The following is a 25,381-nucleotide window of genomic DNA, read 5'->3' on the forward strand; positions in this document are numbered from 1 at the left end:
TTGGTCCGAGCACATTAAAGGCTTTGTATATAAGGAGGACTTTAACCCTCCTGTTGTCCTCCAGTCAAGGAAGGAAGGGAAGAAAAAGGAAGGAAGGGAGGGAGGAAGGAAGGATGGAAGGAAGGAAGGAAGGAAGGAAAGAGGGAAGGAAAGAAGGAGGGAGGGAGGAAAAGGTGGGCGGAGGAAAGAAAGCGAGAAGGAGGGAGGGAGTAAGGGAGGAAGGAAAGGAAGGAAGGAGGGAAGGAAAGAAGGAGGGAGGGAGGAAGGAAGGACAGAAGTAAGGAAGAAAGGGGGATGGAAGAAAGGAAAGAAGGAAGGGAGGAAAGAGAGAGGAAAGAAAGAGAGAAGGAAGAAGGGAGGAAGGACAGACGGAAGGAAGGAAGGGAGGACATAGGAAAAGAAGGTGGGGGGAGGCAAGAAAGCGAGAAGGAGGGAGGGAGGAAGGGAGGAAGGAAAGGAAAGAAGGAGGGAGGGAGGGAGGGAGGAAGGACAGAAGTAAGGAAGAAAGGGGGATGGAGGAAGGAAAGAAGGAAGGGAGGAAAGAGAGAGGAAGGAAAGAAAGAGAGAAGGAAGAAGGGAGGAAGGACAGACGGAAGGAAGGAAGGGAGGAAAGAAGGAACAGTCAAAACAGACGAGGTAAATTTGACCCGGAAGGACGACACAAAGGTTAAAGTCAATTCTGAAACTCCACAATATAAAAGTAGCTTTGTATTAAACCGTTTTCTTACTCTGGTTGTCTGTGTCCCTCCTGAAGGCGAGGTGTTCTATCCCTCCATCAGCGATAAACTCACCTTGCAGGAAGCAAGAGAGGAGTGTGAGAAGCACGACTCCGTCCTGGCTTCTCCCGGTCAGCTGTTCGCAGCCTGGAGAGCCGGGCTGAACCGCTGCGACTACGGCTGGCTGTCCGACGGCAGCGCCCGCTACCCCATCACCGTCCCCAGGCCGCAGTGTGGAGGAGGCCTGCTGGGGGTTCGCACGCTGTACAAGTTTGAAAACCAAACCGGCTTCCCGGATCCCAAAGAGAGACACGGACTGTTCTGCTTCAAAGGTAAAACACAACTCAACACTATCAGCTGCTGTTATCGAAAACGACATTTAGAAACTCTAATCGACTTAATCTTGCTCATGTCAATTAATGGTGGTGTTCACTGTTGCCATGACAGCAAAGGTTGCATATCTTTAAGGAACTTGACAACTTGTCTCCAGTGATCATTTTAACCCAAACCATGATCTTTACATAGTTCTAATCAAGTAAACTAGACATTTACCACAGTGTTACACCTTAAAACATCATTATTTTCACTCCCTAAAGGAGGAAAAGATAGAAGGAAGGAAGGAAGGAAGGAAGGAAGGAAGGAAGAGAAGACTGGAAAGAAAGAAAGAAAGAAAGAAAGAAAGAAAGAAAGAAAGAAAGAAAGAAAGAAAGAAAGAAAGAAAGAAAGAAAGGACAGATGGAAGGAAGGACGGAAGGAAATATTGAAGGAAGAAAGGAGTGAAAGACAGATGGAAGGAAGAGAAGACAGGAAGGAAGGAAAGAAAGAAAGAAAGGACGGATGGAAGGAAGGAAGAAAGGGAGGAAGGAAAGATGGAAGGATGGAAGGAAGTAAGGAAGAAAGAAATAAAAAAAAGAAAGAAAGAAAGAAAGAACAGATGGAAGGAAGAAAGGGAGGAAGGAAAGATGGATGGAAAGAAGACGGGAAGGAAAGTGGGCCGGATTGGCCCACAGCCCTCATGTTTGACCCCCCTGCCTTTAAAACATCATTATTTTCACTCCCTAAAGATACTCATGTGTGAGGGCAGCAGTGTAAAATATAAAACTAAAGAATCTGTGAAAATACATCATTGTTCATCAAGGGTGGAGATAATCGTTCATTAATCGTAATCGAGGTTAAAAGTTCAATTAATCGTGATTTTGATTTTTGCCATAATCGCCCAGCCCTAATTGTAGCTTCTGTCTGATCTCCACATCAAACTCCTGATTTCTGTCATTGTAGTCATAAGAAACCAAACTCAAACACATGATGTCATCCCCTTTCTGCACAGATTGATTTTTAATTTATTGCACATACAAGAAAAAAAATGCATGCAGAATCTTTTGCATGTATATTTCTGTGTGGAGTTTGCATGTTCTCCCAGTGCTTGCATGGGTTAGGGTTAGGGTTAGGGTTAGGGTTAGGGTTAGGGTTAGGGTACAATAAAAGAAATACATGCAGAATCTTTTGCATGTATATTTCTGTGTGGAGTTTGCATGTTCTCCCCGTGCTGGCATGGGTTTCCTCCCAGTGCTCCGGTTTCCTCCCATTGTCAGAAACATGCATGTTAGGTGAGTCCTCTCAGTGACTGTGACCAAAGGTTCTGACATAGACCTGGGCGTGGCCACTGCTCCTAATACTTAAGATGGATTAAATGCAAAGACTGAATCTCACTGTACAACTTTATGTGTGACAAATGAAGTACTTTTACCTTTTTTGAGATTATTACAAGAGAAATATAACCTACAAAAGAGAAATGTGCAGGAGGAGCCAATAAAACCCCATAAGGGATCATCAGGTGTTCCTCCTATTGTGAGACAAAAACATAAAAAACTGAGGTGTTACAAGTCTAAAGAGAAAGGTGACAATTTACCGATGCATAGAATATGATATGAGCGGTTATGATGTTGAATTAAAGAAGAATACGGTTAATTTCTTAAATGATTTTAGACTGGTTGGATTTCTAATATGTTTTATATGATCTGGTAAACAGTTCAATAAGAGAGGAGCTCTGAATCTAATCGAAACATTTTGAAAAAGTCGTCCTGGGAAAAGTGGGGCGGAGATTATTGGCTGAACTTGTATTGTAATTATGCATTTTAGAAACATTTCAGCTATATTTTGTTCTTCCTTTCTGGCTGCATGGACTAAAACAAATCTGTGTATGTTATTTAGAGTATTTGTATTTGTGTTGTGTTGTTTATTCAATCGCTGTAGTTCTTAGACAGTCTTCAGATCTCTCTCAGCTTCAAAACCATCAAAAAACAACCATAAGATGCTCAGCGTCTGCACAGATTTATGTCGGTGGTGGTGTAGGACTTTGATGCAAGCGTCACAAGAAAAGTCGGAGGCTCGCTGCACAAACACTGAGGTGTGTTGCAGCACAAACAAAACCACAGTCTGCAGCCATTTAAAAGCAGCCGAGCGTATAGGAGTGGTAACACAAAGAAACAAACAAGGACTCAAACCCAAACAAGAGGAGGATAAAACTCCCACTGCCATGTTTATGGTGGGGCACGTTTTTTTATGAGGGGGAAAACCCAACTCATACACACAGATACTGCAGAAACAGGACAGGTCCCTGATGCTTCACAGCTGGATCCTGCCCAACAGCAGACAGACAGGCAGACAGACAGACAGACAGGGAGGAAAAACGTGGAAAAGAGGGAGGATTACAGATCTCCCCTATGTAACATCATCATCCAGAAACACTCGAAACCCTTAAAAAGAAATGTCAGCTCAGTCTGCTGTGTGAGGGAACCGATTTTACACTTCAACTATGATGTTTTACAGATGATATAATTGCAAACAGTTACATGTCTGGCAGTGTGTGGGTACTTTCTAAAGGCTGTATAAGCTGCGTAATGGGGTCCTAGCCAAGCGTTAAAACAAAGTGGCAGCGCTGCAGGAAAGAGTTAACGGTGCTTCAGTAAAAGTGACAGCATGAGGACCGACCCCGGCCCGTTCCAGATGGCCACGGCTTGCCAAACACATGACATCATATCTGGGAAGGGCCGAACATGCAGCCAGGGTCTCCTTAACGGTGTGAAAGACCAGAGCAGACCATAGCTAATCCCCCGAGTCTGCAGGCCAATCGGCAATAAACACCTTCAGTATTTTGCAGAGGTGGAAGAAGTGCTCTGATTCTTTAGTAATATAAAATACTCTGTTACAAGTAGAGCACTGCATTTAAATCCTACTTAAGTTGAATTAACATAAAGCATCAAAAGTAAAAGCACATGTCCATCAGTAAAATGTCACCTCTGACTGCTATATTATTAAATATGACATCATTACATTATTAATACTGAAGTGTCAATGTGTAAGCAGCATGTTACTGTTGCTGTTTGAAGTGAACTACAGCTGCAAGAAGTAGTTGATTTATCAATTTGTGATGATTGATAATTTATTAGTCAGTTTTCAAGCATATATGCCAAACATCTGCTTCTACCAGCCTCCTAAATATGAGTATCTGTGATCAATTGTGATCAATTCTGACATTTAAAGACAATATAGTTAACCTTCGTGTCGTCCTCCCGGGTCAAATTGACCCCGTCTGTTTTGACTGTTCCTTCTTTCCTTCCTTCTGTCTGTCCTTCCTCCCTCCCTCCTTCTCTCTTTCTCTCCTTCCTCTCTCTTTCCTCCCTTCCTTCTCTCCTTCCTCCACCCCCCTTTCTTCCTTCTTTCCTCCCTCTTTCCTTCTCTCTTTCTTTCCTCCCCCTACCTTCCTCCCTTCCTTCTTTCCTTCCTTCTTGCCTTCCTCTTTTCCTTTCTCCCTCCTTTTCTCTTTCTTTCCTTCTTTGCTCTATCCTTCCTTCCTTTCCTACCTCCCTTCCTTCTTTCCTTTCCTCCCCTCCTTCCTTCCTTTCCTCCCTCCTTCCTTCCTTCCTTCCCTCCCTCCTTCCTTCCTTCCTCCCTCCCTTCCTTGACACGAGGACAACAGGAGGGTTAATTGAGGATCATCTTAAAAGTCCCCATTTTAACTATATACAGTTAGCTAGTTCAGTCCAGTGGTTCACAACCTAAGAGGAACCACCGGACTCCAAAAAGTCCCAAGATGAATAATGGGAGAAGAAAGAAGGGGGAAAAAGTAGTGCTACACAATTTTTTTATTCATTTTTTGGACTTTTTTATCTGGGTGTCTGTGTTATATCAACTGACACCATCTGAGAGGAGTGGAGTAAGAATATCTCTTTTACTTTCATCTTAACCACATTTTAAAAGAAAATCACTGTATAACTCTAGAAAATATGGTGTAATAGATGTTCCCTAAAAGATATTTTCTTTACATCTCCAGCTCTATATTAATATTCTGTGTCTCTACTGGAAAATCTTTGTATGTTAAAAACTCCTTATTTATCTTCTACTGGTCCTTTATGCAGCCACTCAGTTCAGCCTCTGTCTGAAACAGGCCGTTTTAGCTCCTGTCTCTTTAAGACAGTCTCTTTTTCTCCTTCTTTACTCCAAAAATGTTCAACTTCACAAATCACATCCGCACATGTTGGAGCTGAATCACATGTGAGATATGAGAGTGGAAACACCTTAGCAACCACCTTAGCAACCACCTTAGCAACCAAGACTACAATGAGCTGATGAAAGTTGAAAAAACGTAACAAATAAAGCATCAGGGTGGATGAAACCTGAGCTCTTACAGGGAAAAGTTTTATATATGTTCACCTCAGCTTTTGTAACTTTGACCGTGTTTAATATCCAACAATATAACAACATATATATATAACAAACAACCACAAAAAGCAGAATATGTGTCCTTTAATCTTGAACAGTGCATAAAGTCTATGAGTCTTTGTGTTAAATCGTAATCTGAAAAGTAATTATAGCTTTTAGTGGAATAAAAAGTGAATAATTTCCCAGTTAAACGAGGTGGAGTCAAAGTATAAAAATCAAGTAAACAAGTAAACCTACTTTCCTCTTCTGGGTATGTACATGCAGGGAAGAATGGGAGGAAGAGTGGGAAATTAAAGAGGGAAAAAGAGGAGAGAAAAAACAACAAAAGAATGAGAAGGGAACTCCACCTAGCCACTCCACCCCTCCATCCATACGTGCCCCTGACAGCCAGCAGGGAGGGATGGAGGACGGAGGGGAGTCAATTACGCACCGTTTATTAAAGCATTATGTCAGTGACGTTCAAAGCCTGCTGCTTACTCCCAAGACACTAACTATATGAACTCAGCACTTAGGCTCACACAAAGGAGAGCATTGTACGTGTGCTTTTTGGAGTCTTATTTCCTGTCTTTCTCATATGGTATATATTCCATCATAATGAGATACAAATCTTTGCTCACATCACAGGCCCAGTCTGAAGAGCTTTTACAACAAAATACTTATGGTCCCGTCAGAATTGTAAATAGTTCATGTTTAGAGTAGGAAAAAAAAAAAAGATGGATTCTGGCTCCAGCAAGAGAAACTAGTTCATTGTAAAAGGCTACTGTGGATTAGCCAGCAGTGGAAGAAGTATTTAGATCCTTGACTTAAGTAAAAGTGCCAATATAGCAATGTAGAAACACTCAATTACAAGTAAAAGTCAAGTATTAAAGATCCTACATAAGTACTGCAGTATTATGAGTGATGTAGTATGCAGTATTACAGTAAAAGTACTGTAGTATTATGAGCGATGTAGTATGCAGTATTACAGTAAAAGTAGTGCAGTATTATGAGCGATGTAGTATGCAGTATTACAGTAAAAGTACTGCAGTATTATGAGTGATATAGTATGCAGTATTACAGTAAAAGTAGTGGTTTGGTCCTCTGACTGATATATTATTATATATGACATCATTAGATTATTAATAGTGAAGCATCAGTGTTAGAGCAGCATGTTACTGTTGTAGCTGCTGGAGGTGGAGCTAGTTTACACTACTTTATATACAGTTAGCTAGTTTAGTCCAGTGGTTCCCAACCTAGGGGTGGGGCCCCTCCAAAGGGTCAGCAGATAAATGTGAGGGGTGGTGAGATGATTAATGGGAGAGGAAAGAAGAAAAAACTAAGTTCTGATACACAAATGTGTTTTCAGTTTTTGGACTTTTTCTCTAATCTTTGATTTTTTCTGAAATATTGGATCATTTGAACATTTATTGAAATGAAATTATGTGAGAAGTTAAGAAGGAAAAAATCACTATTTATTGGAGCTGTTTACAACTCATAGACATCTGAAATGTGAGCAGACTACACACTGCTTTTTGGTTTCATCTTTAACAATGTGTTGTATTTTAAAAGCTTGTTATATTATCCATTGTGTCAAATCTTCATCTGAAAAGTAACTAAAACTGTCAAATAAATGTAGTGGAGTAGAAAGTACAATATTTCCCTCTGAGATGTAGAAAGTAGCATCACATTGAGTAAATGTACTTAGTTACTTTCCCCCTCTGCTGTTAGCTAGTTAATAAAATCTCCCAAAATATCAGGCTTTTCCATCAGGGTTCAGAGCTGACTGTTATTTTTCTGAGACGACCACAGTTTCCAGGCCAGAATGTGTGTCTTTTTTCTGACAGGTGACTTCATGTTTCAAAAATCGAAGCTGGTACATTTCCTTTTATAGCCGACTATAAGCTAACGGCAGTCTGACAGCCGCATGATTAGCATTTTCCAGATAGCACAGTTTTCTTTTTAATGAGTCATGACAATACTGATTCATTCTGTAAACATTTTCCCTTGGATATGAGTAACGTTAGCTTGACTGGACTGTTTTTATAAAAGGACCAGGTTCATAGCTTTGCATGTTTTAGCCCAATGATGACAAATTATGTATACTTAACACTGCTGCAGAGTATTTTCCACAGTTTTTAGGTTGATTTTCTACCTCTACAGGCTGCCATTAATATTATTAACATGATGTGTCAAAGTTACATAATGTAGTTTTGGGCAGAAACCATAAAAAAATAGTGTTGCAGTCATTCTTGGCCTACTGATATTTCAAAATGAACTAATGACTTTCCCTTATGGTATGATGGACATGAATATCAGCGGAAACTTCATAGTTTCAGTCACTCTGGCAATCCTGAAATTAAAAGGGAAGAATGATTAAAATATAATGATAAGATAATTAAATGGAAATAAATCTCAGCACCTTATCCTTAATCATATCCTTGTGATACCTTGTGTTAATTATTGGTGCCATTTCCAGTTATTGCTTGTACTGAACCAGTGTTTGTGAGTTAGGGAAATGCTACACTTCCTTTTGGCTGGAATTAAAGTGAGAACACAGCTGATACTAGATAATGTAATCATATCTTTGCCTTCTGACACGAGGAAACTGTTGCTAATGATGGTGAAGCGATGAAAATTGAGATCAGATCACAATTGAAAAAAAATAATAATTTAATAGCAGGTTGTCATTATATCATTATCCAGATAAAGTAGCCAAATCAGATCACTTTGATATCTGGCTCCGTTTTAAATGGAGCCAGATTGATCCAGATGGAGCCAGAGTAAAGTCAGAGCATCAAAGTCTCCCATCACTTAGCTAATGCTCTCACCCTCCAGTCCCTTAAGAGTATAAAATAGAAGTATGATCACATGATCCAGGTTAACCCTCCTGTTGTCCCCCTGGGTCAAATTGACCCCATCTCTTTTGACTGTTCTATCTTTCCTTCCTTCCTTCCTTCCTTCCTTCCTTCCTCCTTACTCCTTTCTTTCCTTCCTTCCTTCCTTCCTTCCTTCCTTCCTCCCTCCTTTCCTTCCTTCCTCCCTCCCTCCCTCCCTCCCTCCTTACTCCTTTCCTTCCTTCCTTCCTTCTTTCTTACGCCTTCCTTCCTTCCTTCCTTCCTTCCTTCCTCCCTCCTTACTGCTTTCTTTCTTTCCTTCCTTCCTTCCTTCCTTCTTACTCCTTTCCTTCCTTCCGTCCTTCCTTCCTTCCTCCCTCCCTCCTTACTCCTTTCTTTCCTTCCTTCCTTCCTTCCTTCCTACGTTCCTTCCTCCTTCCTTACTCCTTTCTTTCTTTCTTTCCTTCCTTCCTTCCTTCCTTCCTTCTTACTCCTTTCCTTCCTCCCTTCCTTCCTTCCTCCCTCCTTACTCCTTTCCTTCCTTCCTTCCTTCCTCCTTCTTTACTCCTTTCTTTCCTTCCTTCCTTCTTTCCTTCCTTCCTTCCTTCCTTCCTTCCTTCCTACCTCCCTCCTTACTCCTTTCCTTCCTTCCTTCCTTCCTCGCTCCATCCTTACTCCTTTCTTTCCTTCCTTCCTTCCTTCTTTCCTTCCTTCCTTCCTTCCTTCCTTCTTTCCTTCCTTCCTTCTTTCCTTCCTTCCTTCTTTCCTCCCTTCCTCCTGTCCTTCCTTGACCAGAGGACAACAAGAGGGTTAAAGAAAAGTTTGGTATTGTAGTAAATCTTCTCAGTTTTTATTTATAGTATTTATAATTTAGCTTAGCACAAAGACTGGAAACAGCTGGAAAAGCGAATAGAATCAGCTGCCAGAACCTCTAAAAACTCACTGTTATATCTTGTTTGTTAAATCTGCATAAAAAACAGAGCGTAAAAGAGATTAATCGCCATTATAATCATCCTAAAAATATTATTTTTTAACGCTGGGCCAGACGTGAGAAAGAAACTAATCTTTTCATCTAACTCTGCAAGAAAGCAAATACAGTAAGCGGATTTCCCCAAAAATGTCAGACTTCTTCTTGTGTTACTGGCCGTGTCCCAACATCTGTTATTTCCTCCCCCAAAACATATTTCTAACAAAAGGTTTATCTCACAGTAACAGCAACTCTCACAGATACTAGTCCAGTAAAAGGAACAATGTTGAGTCACGGGACTGGGAATAAGACAGATAAAGTGTCAGAAGAAGAGAAAACATGATTCACTTGGACAGAAAAGGGGTGACGTCCATTGAAGTCGATACTTACAAAGAGTATTTCCCCACTGTGATTTATCATTTGAGAGTTTTGTTGTAATTAGATCTACGTTGATTCTAAGAGTTCCAGGTTTTTTGGGCGGGTTTTCTCATCAGTTCGGTATGAAGATTGGCCATCGGCTCTAAATAGTACAATACCCATGAGCGTTAGCCTCTAGTTGATTATAAGCATTGCATTTATGAGCCCATATAACCAACAGTTAGAGTCCATACGAGGTTTCTCTTTGGAAGCTTTTCTTCTTACAGTGTCTTCTCGTCTCTTTTCCCTACAGCTGCACCAGAACCGACGACCACGAGTCCACCGATGACCACAGCTGCGTACAACCCCGACAGCACCGCAAACACTCTTTCACACCCGGAAGGAGCTGAAATTCAAACAAGAAAATCAGAACCTGTCGTCTATTCACCAACAGCCTCTCCAGACCCCCACACTACCACTCCCATGTTTGACAACTATGAAGCTAAAGATATCAACAAGGTAGAGTCGATACCATTCATTAACGCCTTCCCGCTCCCGCCTTTACCCACCAGTGGCTCTAAGCCCCAGCGCCTCGACATCGGGGAAGAGGAGGGAGGCTCCAGCCGAGGTGAGATCAGTGGCAGCGGGGAGGGAGGCAGCAGCGATGACAGCTCCAGCGGGGCAGAGATGGGAGCAGTGACCCTGACACAAACCACACTGAGACCGAGCTCGCTTCTGGAGACAACCACAGGGTCCGAGCTGGGAGCAGGGACCCCGAAACAAACCACACTGAGTCCGAGCTTCCTTCTGGAGACAACCACAGAATCAGAGCTGGGAGCAGGGACCCCGAAACAAACCACACTGAGTCCGAGCTTCCTTCTGGAGACAACCACAGAATCAGAGCTGGGAGCAGGGACCCCGAAACAAACCACACTGAGTCCGAGCTTCCTTCTGGAGACAACCACAGAATCAGAGCTGGGAGCAGGGACCCCGAAACAAACCACACTGAGACTGAGCTCGCTACTAGAGACAACCACAGGGTAAGGCTGCTCAATTAATCGAAATTTGATCGTGTCTACGATTTAGGGGCCAAACAATCTCAAAACTAATAAAATCGTGGGGAAACGATTTTTAATAATAATGAGATAGCGCTCAATAACAAAGGTTTTATTTTGAAAAGCTTAGACCGGAAGCCGCCGCAGCTCCGTTAGTTTGACAGGAGCTGAAACACACGGCGAAATGTTTTAACTGTAAATAAAAGTGCACATTTTCCAGCCTGCGTCAGACGATGCTGAGTTTACTGACTAATTATTAAAAAGACAGGAAGTGATGTGTGAACTATCATCATCTTAACCTCTCTTGTTTTCCTTTCTTCCTTCTTTCCTTCCCTCATTCCTTCCTTCATTCCTTCTTTCCTTCCTTCCTTTCTTCCCTCATTCCTTCCTTCTCCTCATCCTTTTCCTTCCTTCCTTCCCTCATACCTTCCTTCCTTCTTTCTTTCCTTCCTTCCTTCCTTCATTCCTTCATTCCTTCCTTCCTTCCTTATTTCCTTTCTTCCTTCTCCTCCTTCTTTTCCTTCCTTTCTTCCTTCCTTCCCTCATTCCTTCCTTCCTTCCTTCTTTCCTTCCTTCCCTCATTCCTTCCTTCTTTCCTTCTTTCCTTCCTTCCTTCCTTCCTTCCTTCTCCTCCTTCTTTTCCTTCCTTCCTCCTTTCTTCCATCCTTCCATCCATCTTTCTTTCCTTTCTTCTTTACCTTCCTTGCTTCCTTCCTTCCTTTCTGCTTTGCCTTATAGTTATTTAACGCTGGAACTAGTTATTCAGAAGCTGAAACACACGGCGAAATGTTTGAACTGTAAATAAAAGTGTTTAGTTTCCAGCCTGCTGAGTTTACTGACTAATTATTAAAAACCAGGAAGTGTTGTGTGAACTATCATCAGCACTAATATCTCTGCACTTGTTCTGCTGTGTGTTGCGTTAAGCGGCAGATAAAAGGCTGCTGGGAGAGAAAATTAATTAAGCCGAATGGACAAGAAATGTCCAATAAATGCAGCATGTTTCAAAAGTTTAAAAAAAAATTGTTTTAATAATTGTGATTTCAATTTTGACCGAGATAATCGTGATTATGATTTTTTCCATAATCGAGCAGTCCTACCACAGAATCAGAGCTGGGAGCAGGGACCCCGAAACAAACCACACTGAGACCGAGCTCGGAGACAACCACAGGATCAGAGCTGGGGTTGGAGACCACATCAACGGAAACAACACCGAGACCATCAGAGCATCTAGAGGCGGTCGTCACCCCAGCGCCAGGCCACCCAGCGGTGAGTGCTGAGACTGGGCTTCAACCACCTGCCGTCGTTTTCAAAGAGGACGTCACACCCGGCACTATGACACCGAACGTCGACCTATCGCTGGCCGTTCCTGGAGATGGAGACGTATCCGCCAAACCACCTTTCCACCTCATCATCGTCAATGTGCACGCCAAGAATCACTCAGGTGAGGAAGAAAATCTGAGTATTAAACTATTATTTATTTAAAGTGCAAATGTTTTTTCCTTAATTTGAACTTTAATCGTTGCCTTACAATATTTCATGTTAAAGAGAAATGTCATAATTTTAAGATGTCATAACAAGATTTTCCTTTGTGTCGTCCTCCCGGGTCAAATTGACCCCGTCTGTTTTGACTGTTCTTTCTTTCCTCCCTTCCTTCCTTCTGTGTGTCCTTCCTCCCTCCCTCCTTCTCTCTTTCTTTCCTTCCTCTCTCTTTCCTCCCTTCCTTCTTTCCTTCCTCCATTCCCCTTTCTTCCTTCCTTCTGTCCTTCCTTCCTCCCTCCTTCTTTTCTTCCGTCCCTCCTTCCTTCCTCCCTCCCTCCTTCTTTCCTTCCTTCCTTCCTCCCTCTCTCCTTCTTTCCTTCCCTCCTTCCTTCCTTCCTTCCTCGCTCCTTCTTTCCTTCCTTCCTTTCCTCCCTCCCTCTTTCCTTTCCTTTCCCTCCTTCCTTCTTTCCTTCCTCCCTTCATCTTTTCCTTTCTCCCTCCCTCTTTCCTTTTTTCCTTCCTCCCTCCCTTCTACCTTCCTTCCTTCTTTCCTCCGTCCTTCCTTCCTTCCTTCCTTCTTTCCTTCCTTTCCTTTCCTCCCTTCCTTCCCTCGTCCCTCCCTTCCTTCCCTCGTCCCTCCCTAATGCTTTGTTTTAATTTTATAGTAATTTTCTGGAAATTTTGGACTAATTTGCAGGTATTTAACAATTAATTTTAGAGAGATCTGATATCGTAGCTTATTAGATCCAGTTTTAATTGAACCTCAAATATCAAAGTAAAATTTGAGATGAGGTTTTCAGACAGTGGCACAAATAGGTCTTCGATTAAATTGTGCACTTACTTTTTATTGGATGAATTCATATGTAATGGTGAGAAGCTAGAGAAACTTGTGAATGGCTAATGGGCTAGCGAGTCAGCAGTTACTGCAAAAACTAGCCCAACGATCAGTCACTGTATCATCTAATCTGTTTCATGAGGACTAACCAATGTCACTTATAGTGTGACCACAGCTTTAAAATGGTGTTAGCTTTACTTTTAGTACATTTTCAAAGGAATAGTTCAACATTATGGGAAATTCTGCTTATTTGCTTTGTTTCCGAGAAAAAAATCAGCATCTAACTCCCACAAAAGCCACATTTTTATATTTCTATTTGTTATCTGGATTAAACAAATGAGACATAACAATTTTATAGATGTATTTTTAAGCTTTGGACAGCGTTTCCCCCACTTTTCCCAGGCTTTACACTAAGCTAAACTAACCATGATCTTATCTCCAGAGGGCGATAACTTTAGAAATATGGCAGATAATCACCAGTATTTCATAATAGTCTTCTGTTCAACATGTCCCAACATGCCTCGACTGAACTACAACTAATGTCCATATTTCCACTTATGTGTGGATTAAACAAATGAGACATAACAATTTTATAGATGTATTTTTAAGCTTTGGACAGCGTTTCCCCCACTTTTCCCAGGCTTTACACTAAGCTAAACTAACCATGATCTTATCTCCAGAGGGCGATAACTTTAGAAATATGGCAGATAATCACCAGTATTTCATAATAGTCTTCTGTTCAACATGTCCCAACATGCCTCGACTGAACTACAACTAATGTCCATATTTCCACTTATGTGTGCTGTAATATACCCCCCCCCCCCCCCCCCCCCCCCCCCACCCGCACCTTTCGCAAGCCCTTTGTGCTTTGGGACCAAACAGTTTCACATTTGACCTGAAACAGTTCTGCCTTTCATCGAGAACATTCATCTTTCGGAGTGACCTCATGCTTGTTATGTTTATTATGTGGTGCTGTTATGGATTTGTACAGTACTGATTTAGTTTTGTTTGTTGTCTCCGTAGGAAACAGCTAATGGTTTGTTACCTTTGTGTTACTATTTGCTCGTATCATGACAGATTCTCACACAGTGTTTGCAGAGCCAGATGTGGAAAGTTATGAAGTCAGTCGTCTCCGTTCGGCCAAATTTTGCAGCAAACATATTGTAAAAACATCAGCAGCAGAGCCTCATGAATAGTCAAATATATCAGAGCTTTAACTTGACAAAGACAAACTGCAGCTGTGATAGAGTGATTAACATCTGTTCTCTTTACGAGGCATGTTTAAATAGCTGTGTGTTCACCTTTCAGGTCCAAATATCTAAAGAAAACAAATTGTTGACCTGAATTTGCTTTTCTCCAGGGAGCTGCCTGAACTGCTGTAATTGAGAATTTAATTACTACACTTTTCCCTACTTCCCTACCCCACATTTGTCTGTATTAGCTGTATAACCACCATGGATTGATTACCAAACAGCCCTACCAGGAACAGGCAACAGGGGGCCCAAAGGCTCAGGGGGGCCCAGATAGCCAGATTACTTTCCTTCTTGGAAAGTCGAAGGTCTTAGCCAGAAGTAGGGATGTCCCAATCACTTTTCTGGCTTCTGATCCTTTTATTATTCAGTATTTTTTGATACAATTCATTATATTCATGTTAATTTTTCTCTACATAATACAGCTGCATAATGCATCCAAATCAATGCAGAATTCCTTCTTCATTCCTTAACCCTCCTGTTGTCCCCGAGTCAAGGAAGGAAAGAAAGGAGGAAGGAAGGAAGGAAGGAAGGGAGGAAGAAGGAAGGAAAGGAGGAAGGAAGGAAGGAAGGAAGGGAGGAAGAAGGAAGGAAAGTAGGGAGGAAGGAGGGAGGGAGGGAGGGAGGAAGGAAGGAATGAAAGGAGGGAGGGAGGAAGGAAGGAAGGGAGGAAGGAAGAAGCAAGGAAAGGAGGGAGGAAGGGAGGAAAGGAAAGAAGGAAGGAAAGGAAGGAAGGGCGGAGGAAAGAAGGAAGGTAGGAGGGAAGGAGGAAAGAAGGAAGGAGGGAGGGAGGGAGAAAGGAAAAGAGGAAGGGAAGAAGGTAGGGGGGAGGAAAGAAAGAGAGAAGAAGGGAGGAAGGAAAGGAAGGAAAGGAAGGAAGGAGGGAAGGAAAGAAGGAGGGAGGGAGGAAGGAAGGACAGAAGGAAAGAAGAAAGGGGGATGGAGGAAGGAAAGAAGGAAGGGAGGAAGGAAGGAAGGGAGGAAAGAAGGAACATACGAAACAGACAGGGTCAATTTGACCCGGGAGCACGACACGAAGGTTAAAGGGCAATTTGAGGCAAGCTAGTTTGCAAAGACGTAGACATATGCAGTACAATTCATTTTTAAAATACAAATATGATCGTGTTAGAAGGAGCTGAAATACACAAGCTTTAACGCCAGTAATGAGTCTGCAGCTGGACGACTATATCCAACACCAGAAACAAACGTATTATGTCAAAAGTGTCGAAAGTACATTTGTTCACAAGTCCAGTAGCAAGGTGAGAAGATAAACCAGCAGGGGTCAGCAAAAACAAGAGTTTCAGCTGTTGTTAAGTTGCTCGTTAATATAGAAAATATAACCTGCATCTGATGGTTTGGCAGCAAGTTCAGGATCTGTTTTCAGACACCAAAATGTTGGCGAGGATGTGGTGAAATTCATGCTTCATTTAGTCATATTATTTTGGTTTGCCCAATATTAAAAACACATTCTGGGAAAAAAGGAAGTATGGAAATTTAAAAAAACTAAATTGGAAAGTTTTCAGATGTTGAACTTTTATACTTGGTAGAAAACCAACAGAAATTTTGTGAGGATGAATCTGGAGAATTACGGCTTTGGAACTTTTGATTAAATTATGATTACAGAAATCATGTCCATGTAGACACAACTGGAAATAATAACAGTGACAATTCAAACCCTGGCAGTAGATTACATGACATTACAAGTTAAGACAACTTAATAAAAGACGATGGAACATTTTAGGTCATCACAATCGGTTCATATATAGAAAAGATGCAAAATACCCATAAATGATGCAGGAGGAGGGGTCGTGGCTCTCTGGTAGGGAAGAGGGGCTCTGGGGCCGTTTGTCTCATAATTTATTCATAATTACCACCAACGAAGAGATTAATTTTATATGTATTATATCTGGCAATCATCTTAAGCTATTAGCTACTAGCAACTTGCTTAATGAACAAACAGATATGGTATCAGATCAATACACAATGGTATCAATCTTTTCATGTAACTCATCTGAAACTATAGAAATGACAATATTTATTTACTTACCACAAGTATCCTGGTTTCCATCCAATTGTAGTGAAACATTTAACCAAATTACCAGAAAATTGTTGAAAGAAAATACATTGATTTTGATTTTTTTTAAATTAAAGTGTCATGCACCAGAAGTGCCCAGCCCAAGTGGGCTTACAAGACACCAAAACAAAAAAAGGAACAAATAATAACAAATGAAAACCAGATAACAGACATTAGAGCAATTAAACATATAAACCATCCTGTTGCTTTTTCCAGGCTTCAGATACATATTTAACAAACTTAAAGACATTAAAGTGAAACAATCAGTCCATTCTATCATCATCAGAGCACCAGAACATTTTCTGGGTTTTTAACGGACATTTCAGTAAATATTGGAGTTCTCAGTTCATCTTACAAGGGACAGTATAAAAGAAAATGTGATTCATTTTCAACTTCGTAGAGTTCACATACAAAGTAATGTTTGTTTCCAGTTACTACTGTTTTATTAATATTAGAGTATAAACAGTTGGTGGCGCTAATTCTGCACTCGGCCCCAATAGACTGCTGCAGAAGAAGAAGACACAACGAGATGATGACGTAATTAAAAGAGTGGAAAACCAGTCTCCTCATCTCTCCTCACAGATCTGATGTTTTAGCTCTTCAGTGACATTTAAGTCACATTATTAATTTACATCATCAGTTATTCACTCAGTCGAGCGTAAAAAACTACCACTCCAGATTCTTTTATGCAATGTAAATGAAATGGACGTAAAACAGGTGACTGAAAACACACCTTATATCAGAGAAGCAGTTAAAGTTACATGATTGCCTTCATGTCAATCAGTAACCTTCTTAATCCTCCTGTTGTCCTTGAGTCAAGTAAGGAAGGGAGGAAGAAGGAAGGAAAGGAGGGAGGAAGGAAGGAGGGAAGGGAGGGAGGAAGGAAGGAAGGGAGGGAGGAAAGAAGGAAGAAGGAAGGAAGGGAGGAAGGAAGAAGGAAGGAAAGGAGGGAGGGAGGAAGGAAGGAAGAAGGAAGGAAAGGAGGGAGGAAGGAAGACGGAAGGAAAGGAGGGAGGAAAGGAAAGAAGGGAGGAAGGAAGGTAGGAGGGAGGGACGGAGGAAAGAAGGAAGGAAGGAAGAAGGACAGGGGAAGGTGGGGGATGAAAGAAAGAGAGAAGGAGGGAAGGAGGAAATAAGGAAGGAAAGGAAGGAAGGACAGAAGGGAGGAAGAAAGGGGGATGGAGGAAGGAAAGAAGAAGGGGAGGAAAGAGAGAGGAAGGAAAGAAAGAGAGAAGGAGGGAGGAAGGAAAGGAAGGAAAGAAGGAGGGAGGGAGGAAGGAAGGACAGAAGGAAGGAAGAAAGGGGGATGGAGGAAGGAAAGAAGGTAGGGAGGAAGGAAGGAAGGGAGGAAAGAAGGAACAGTCAAAACAGACGGGGTCAACTTGACCCGGCAGGACGACACGAAGGTTAAAACCAATATGAGAGAGGCCTTGTGCCTGATTTACCTTTAGCCCCAAAACCACTAAATCCACCTCTGATCCAACCCATTTCTTCATCCCCCCCTTCATAAACTCACTCCAATTACAGCACTCATGTGTTTGTTATCCCCTTAGCCAATGGTGCCATCTTCCAGGAACTGTGTTTATTATTGAAATGTTGGAGGGGTTTTCTGTTGCAGAGGTAATATATCATCACATAAAACAGGCGCTGGTTTGTGAGAGGCCCACCGCTGCCTCACTGTTTCCACGTCTTGAGGAAATTAGGAAAATTGAAGCTTTTGATTGTTTAAAGTCTACATGTGTTTTTTGGTATTGAGTTCCGAGTCACACAGAGGCTTTTTTGACTTTGGGGCGACATATTGCAGTTTAGATTCGTCCGATGTACTATAACCCTCCTGTTGTCCTCGAATCAAGGAAGGAAGGGAGAAAGACGGAAGGGAGGGAAGAAGGAAGAAAGGGAGGAAGAAGGAAGGAAAAGAGGGAGGAAGGAAGGAAGGGAGGGAGGAAGGAAAGGAGGAAGGAAGAAGGAAGGAAAGGAGAGAGGAAGGAAGAAAGGAAGAAAGGAGGGAGGAAAGAAAGGAAAAGAGGAAGGGAGGAAGGAAGGAAGGAAGCTAGGGTGGAGGAAAGAAAGAGAGAAGGTGGGAGGGAGGAAAGAAGGAAGAGAGGAAGGAAAGGAAGGAAGGAAAGAAGGAGGGAGGGAGGAAAGAAGGACAGAAGGAAGGGAGGAAAGAGAGAGGAAGGAAAGAAAGAGAGAAGGAGGGAGGGAAGAAGGACAGAAGGAAGGAAGGAAGGGAGGGAGGGAGGGAGGGAGGAAAGAAGGAACAGTCAAAACAGACGTCAATTTGACCCGGGAGGACGACACGAGTCACACAGAGGCTTTTTTGACTATGGGGCGACATGTTGCAGTTAATGCAGGTTAACTCATTAGATTCGTCCGATTTTAAAAGAGGAGCTGGCAGTCTGGTCGCAGCATGTGTTTCTGTTTGTCCTCACACAAGATATCTATACTCAGTGCAGTGTTTGCGTCATGTTTTTGCAGGTTTTTGCATGTTCTTACTCCGGTTCTCACGATATAGCTTCCATGTGCACCATAAAGTCTTAATGAAGAGACACAAGAGTGCATTGTTTGAGTGCAGCCTCTGGCACCGACTGACCTTAATCATAACCAACACAGACCTCTGACTATTAACCATCCAGATATACACTTTGGCTCGTTTAATCAAGATCAGATATGAGTAGCTTTAGGATCCTGGAAAACATAAAACTGAGATGTTGAACTGAGAAAGAGGAAGTTGCTTTCAGGGGTATCAGACATCAATATGGTAGAAAGGAAGGAAGGAAGAAAGGAAGGAAGGGAGAAAGAAGGAAGGACGGAAGGCAGGGAGGAAGGAAGAAGGAAGGAAAAGAGAGAGGAAGGAAGGAAGGGAGGAAGAAGGGAGGAAGGAAGGAAAGGAGGAAGGAAGAAGGAAGGAAAGGAGAGACAAAGGAAGGAAGGAAGAAAGGAGGGAGGAAATAAAGAGAGAAGGAGGGAGGGAGGCAGAAAGGAAAAGAGGAAGGGAGGAAGGAAGGAAAGAAGGAGGGAGGGAGGAAGGAAGGACAGAAGGAAGGGAGGAAAGAGAGAGGAAGGAAAGAAAGAGAGAAGGAGGGAGGGAAGAAGGAAGGACAGAAGGAAGGGAGGAAAGAGAGAGGAAGGAAAGAAAGAGAGAAGGAGGGAGGGAAGAAGGACAGACGGAAGGAAGGAAGGAAGGAAGGAAGGAAGGAAGGAAGGAAGGAAGGAAGGAAAGAAGGAACAATCAAAACAGACGGGGTCAATTTGAACCGGGAGGACGACACAAAGGTTAATCAAACTTAAGTGGCAGCTGCTTGTGTTTAGAGAACAATGAATAGTAGAAGTTTGAGGCTACAACAAACGATTATTTTAATTATTAATTAATCAGCTGATTACCATTTCGATTTTGTATATAAAACCGTCACATTGTGAAAAATGCCCAGTATATTTTGCCAGAACACAGCCATGTGTTCAAACCCAAAGATATTCAAGTTACAAAGATGAAATGAAGAAAAGCAGCAAATTGAAATCGATCAAAGAAAATGTATTAAGTGTAATTGGCTTCATTGGCCTTTTATCTCTAACCCTCCTGTTGTCCTCGAGTCAAGGAAGGAAGGGAGGAAGAAGGAAGGAAGGGAGGAAGAATGAAGGAAGAAAGGAAAGGGGGAAGGAAGGGAGGAAGAAGGAAGGAAAGGAGGAAGGAAGGGAGGAAGAAGGAAGGAAAAGAGGAAGGAAGGAAGGATGGAAGGTAGGAAGAAGGGAGGAAGAAGGGAGGAAAGGAGGAAGGAAGGAAGGGAGGAAGATGGAAGGAAAGGAGGGAGGAAGGAAGGAAGGAAGGAAGGGAAGGAAAGAAGGAAGGAAGGGAGAAGGAAAGGAAGGAAGGAAGGACAGAGGAAAGAAGGAAGGAATGAAGGTAGGAGGGAGGGATGAAAGAAGGAATGAGGGAGGGAGGGAGAAAGAAAAAGAGGAAGGGAGGAAGGAAGGAAAGAAGGACAGAGGAAAGAAGGAAGGAATGAAGGTAGGGGGAGGAAGAAAAGGAAGGAAGGAAGGAAGGAACAGTCAAAACAGACGGGGTCAATTTGACCCGGCAGGACGACACAAAGGTTAACTCATCCACAAATCCAATGTATTCAAGGTTCACCAATATCTGGATATTATCTATCTGTATATTCATTGTCTCTGTTTGTTTTACTTGACCTTTGAACTTGGTTTCTTGTTTTCTTGTCTCTAGTTGAAAGCATCCTGGATATCCTGAACCAGCCTGTGAGCGGCATCGATGGCCCCCTGTTCAACTTCCCCCAGATCACCGACCTTTCACAGTTGAGCACTGAAGACACCTACTCTCTCGAGGCTTCTCCCATCAACCTGCCTCCAACCATCAGCTTTGTAAATGGAAAGCATGAGGTACGGACTGTACGCCGGATTATTGTCATAGTTTCTATAAGCTATAATAACCTGCTACTCATCAAAGTAAACTGAGATCTGGGAACACCTCAGTGAATCATCAGTACGAAAGATAAATAACTGCATTTCAATCAGGAGAGACCAAAGAATGAAGTAAATAATGTTTATTATGCAGATGATATTAATTATTAGGTATTATCATAGTCTTTGGCGCTTGGACTCTGCAGGGAGAATTTTTGAAGCGAAGGACGTAAGTCCTGAGCATCAGCATGATAGATCCTCCATGGAGTCCAGACACTGGTGGTGGTGGCTGATGACTTCCATCAATCAATCTCGGGCCAAATCACAACAAGTCATCTTAAGGCTGAAACTGATCGGGCTGATAAGGTTGAAGTGTTGCATTGATAAATATGAAGACTGGGTGGTGATGGGGAGGTGGTGGGTCCAACAAAACCAGCATCAAGAAAACACCTGAGCAGAGAGGGAGAACATTTAAAAAGACAGCTGCAATATGATAGGCTGACAATGAAGGTGTGTCACCGTGCTATTGGTTAGACTTGACCAGGTGATGTGAACAGCTGATGTGTCAATTGATGCTCCAGAAATAACAGCAAGGAAAATATGAGCTTTGACATAGATCAGTATGAGCTGTGAGAAGGATCAGAATGACTAAAGAATGAGAAATAAAACTATGACGTGAGCCTACAAAAAGGTGGTCTTCCTGTCTGAACTTTCACTAAGCTTCATTAGTAGATATCTGGTTCTTTGATAAAAAATCGAAGGTATAACATAAAAACTTAAGTTAACTAAACAATGTGTAAAACAAACATCCAACTACAGAACTAAAAGTTTTGTCTTTAGAAAACTCAAGAAAATATCATGCAATTTCAACCAACTTAAATTTGCATCAATTTTGGACAAATTCAGTAACTATGGCACCATGTTTTGTTGCTCTGACTGATGTTTTCTCTTTAACAAACAGCAGCTGAGTCTCATGAGGGTATTTACAGTTGTCCGCCAAAATGAGAAAACAAGATTACTCAGGAATGAAATAAAATATCACAATACCATAAATACTGAAAAGAATTCATCTCTCCAAGCTAACAAACTTCATAACAGTCAATTAAAAACATTTGTTAACTTTGCACAGTTGCTCACGTGACAATAATCTTGCACAGTTCATTCAAAAGTTATAAGATGCGTGTAATGGTAATATTATCTGGGAGAGTCCTAAGTGACACTGAGGATACTGATTAACCTTTGTGTCGTCCTCCCGGGTCAAATTGACCCCGTCTGTTTTGACGGTTCCTTCTTTCCTCAATTCCTTCCTTCCATCTGTCCTTCCTCCCTCCCTCCTTCTCTCTTTCTTTCCTTCCTCCCTCCCTCCTTCTTTCCTTTATTCCTTCCTTCCTTTCCTTCCTTCTTTCCTTCCTCCATCCCCCTTTCTTCATTCATTCTGTCCTTCCTTCCTCCCTCCCTCCTTCTTTCCTTCCCTCCTTTCTTCCTTTCTTCCTTTCTTTCCTCCCTTCCTTCCTTCTTTCCTTCCTCCATCCCCCTTTCTTCCTTCATTCTGTCCTTCCTTCCTCCCTCCCTCCTTCTTTCCTTCCTTCCTTTCCTTCCTCCCTTCCTTCCTTCTTTCCTTCCTCCATCCCCCTTTCTTCCTTCCTTCTGTCCTTCCTTCCTCCCTCCTTCATTCTTTCCTTCCCTCTTTCCTTCCTTCTTTCCTTCCCTCCTTCCCTCCTTCTCTCTTTCTTTCTTTCCTTCTTCTCTCTTTCATTCCTTCCTCCCTTCCTTCCTTCCTTCCTTCCTTCCTTCCTTCTTTCCTTCCCTCCTTCCTTTCCTTCCTCCCTCCTTCTCTCTTTCTTTCCTCCCCCCTCCTTCCTTCTTTCCTCTATCCCTCCTACCTTCCTTCCTTCCTTCTTTCCTTCCTTCCTTCCTTCTTCCTCCCTTCCTTCCATCTTTCCTCCCTCCTTTCCTTCTTTCTTCCTCCCTTCCTTCCTTGACTCGAGGACAACAGGAGGGTTAACAAAATGATTTAAAATGGAATTAGCAGAGATTCCTGCTTTGCAACTCTATAAACTTTTGTCTTAGCAAACAGTAAAACCAACTCCTCTTGTTTGCTTGTGTTACTTTTACAAAGTCTGTAAAGTAGGAAAATAAATAATGCACTTTCTAATCTGCTAATATACACTTTTAAGGAAATACAGATGTAAATTAAAGTCGGTGTGCTGCAAACTTTTGTTTAGAGTTAAGGTTCTGAATCCCAGATGACAGCACGGCAATACAACTGTTATCACACTGATCACAAATTAGCAAACCCAAACAAAACTGCTGACTTTTTTAGAGTTTTCAGCAGTGATCAGAATGTGGAGTGTTTTTTTGTTGCTTGTAATGTGATAGATAAAATTCATTTAAGATAATAAAGATTGTTTTCAGTGAGTCAGAGCTCAACCACATTGTTCTGGGAATGAAAACAAAACTCTTGCCCACTGATATCAAAACACATCTCTCTTCTAATCTGTCTGCATATCGCTCTGTTAGCTACTATGACCCACAAATAGTGAACTGTGGTTTTATATATCCAGCGTGGCGAGCTACTGACACAAAGGCACATATGACTGGCTGAACTTTTGGAAATGCCTCTGACATATTATGAGCAAACATTTGAAAATATTTGACAGGAAAAAGCATATAATGGCATATAATAAGAGATAAATAAGGACTTAACACAGGGACACAGGATTAACCCTCCTGTTGTCCTCAAGTCAAGTAAGGAAGGGAGGAAGAGGGAAGGAAGGAAGAAGGAAGGAAGGAAGGAAAGGAGGAAGAAGGAAGGAAAGGGCGAAGGAAGGGAGGGAGTAGGAAGGGAGGAAGAAAAGGAGGGAAGGAGGGAGAAAGGAAAAGAGGTAGGGAGGAAGGAAGGAAAGAAGGACAAAGGAAAGAAGGGAGGAAGGAAAAGAGGAAGGAAGGCAGGAAGGAATGAGGGAAGGAAAGAATGAGACTACGAGGGAGGAAGGACAGACGGAAGGAAGGGAGGAGGGAGGGAGGATAGAAGGGAGGGAGGAAATGAAGGAAAGTAGGACGGAGGGAAGAAAAGAGGAAGGGAGGAAGGAAGGAAAGACGGACAGATGAAAAAAGGAAGGGAAAGAAAGAAGGAGGGAGAGATGGAGGAAGGAAGGAAAGAAGGAAGGGAGGAAAGAGAGAAGGAGGGAGAAAGGAAAAGAGGAAGGGAGGAAAGAAGGAATAGTCAAAACAGACAGGACGACACAAAGGTTAAAAGTGGGGAAAGTCATTTTCATTTCACTGGGTCTTTACATTTTGAGTTTTACAAGCAGCATCTTTATTGGTGGAAAATCTGCAGAAATATCTCTGAAAGTGTGATCGAAATTCGGCGAGCACAGATTGTGTGTGGGCGCAAATGAGCTGCAAACATGTTTTCAGTTTGCTTATAAAACACAAAAAATGGCAGCAAAACAACTTCAAACGGTATTAAAAATGGTGGCTGCCCAATTTACCCTTAACCCTCCTGTTGTCCTCGAGTCAAGGAAGGAAGGGAGGAAAGGAGGGAGGAAGGAAGGAGGGAAGGAAGGAAGGAATGAGGAAGAAGGAAGGAAAGGAGGGAGGAAGGATGGAAGGAAGGGAGAAGGAAGGGAGGAAGAAGGAAGGAAAGGAGGGAGGAAGGAAGGAGGGAAGTAAGGAAGAAAGGAAGGGAGGAAAGGAAAGAAGGAAGGTAGGAGGGAGGGAGGAAAGATGGAAGGAAGGAGGGAGGGAGGTAGGTAGGGGGAGGAAAGAAAGAGAGAAGGAGGGAGGAAGGAAAGGAAGGAGGGAAGGAAAGAAGGAGGGAGGGTGGAAGGAAGGACAAAAGGAAGGGAGGAAGGAAGGAAGGAAGGAGGGAGAAGGAAGGAAGGAAGGAGGGAGAAGGAAGGAAGAAAGGGGGGTGGAGGAAGGAAAGATAGAAGGGAGGAAAGAGAGAGGAATGAAAGAAAGAGAGAAGGAGGGAGGAAGGACAGACGGAAAGAAGGAATTGAGGAAAGAAGGAACATAAAACAGACGGGGTAAATTTGACCCGGGAGGACGACACGAAGGTTTTATCTATCAACCTTTCTTTTTTATAATATTGCTAGTTTATATAGTAGGTGTACTTTATCACTTCCAAATGATGACAGGTGAGGTGGCAGCAAAGTGTCACTCACAATGGTCCGAGTCAGGTAGCAGTGAAATATTGTTCCTGGTCCAAAGTACATTGTTTTCGGGTTATTTGGACTGGAGTCAATCTGTTGATTATGTATTTTTCTGTTTATTCATCTACCTACTTTTCTGATCCATCCAGGTGACATTAGAGCCAAAGCTGCTGCCAGAAGAAGTCCGGGGTGATCAGTTTGAGACAGCCACTCCTGTTCAGGTAGAAGATGTAGAAAAGGAAGAGGAGACTATAGAGGAGAGCGAGACTTCTTTTGATTACAGTGTCATAGAAATCCACCCAGAGGAGACACCGACAGAGGAAAGCCATGACACAATCACTCCTCCTGCAGATACCTACCCAGACATAGTTAGAGCCCAAACTCATGATGGTCAAACAGCAACAAGAACCACCACCACAATCCCATATACATCTCCTGAGTCATCACCAGCATCCACCACAACATCAGGCCCAGTCAGCCCTGGTGTCTCCAAGCCTGTCGCTGATGAGGAACCGGAAGGCTCTGCAATCGCTTCTGAGG

The 25,381-nt window shown here is 42.4% G+C and overlaps 1 protein-coding gene across 1 annotated transcript in view; it reads left to right on the forward strand.

Annotated features, from left to right (window-relative positions):
* The window catches only part of vcanb (versican b), a 55,290-nt gene that overhangs the window by 10,847 nt on the left and 19,062 nt on the right, over positions 1–25,381 (forward strand). Inside the window, exon 7 of the mRNA XM_062434196.1 lies at positions 755–1,048. Coding sequence (XP_062290180.1) covers positions 755–1,048 — 294 coding nt within the window. The remainder of the gene's footprint in view (positions 1–754; positions 1,049–25,381) is intronic.

This window comes from Scomber scombrus, chromosome 15 (assembly GCF_963691925.1).
Source record: "Scomber scombrus chromosome 15, fScoSco1.1, whole genome shotgun sequence".
Classification (NCBI taxonomy): domain Eukaryota; kingdom Metazoa; phylum Chordata; class Actinopteri; order Scombriformes; family Scombridae; genus Scomber; species Scomber scombrus.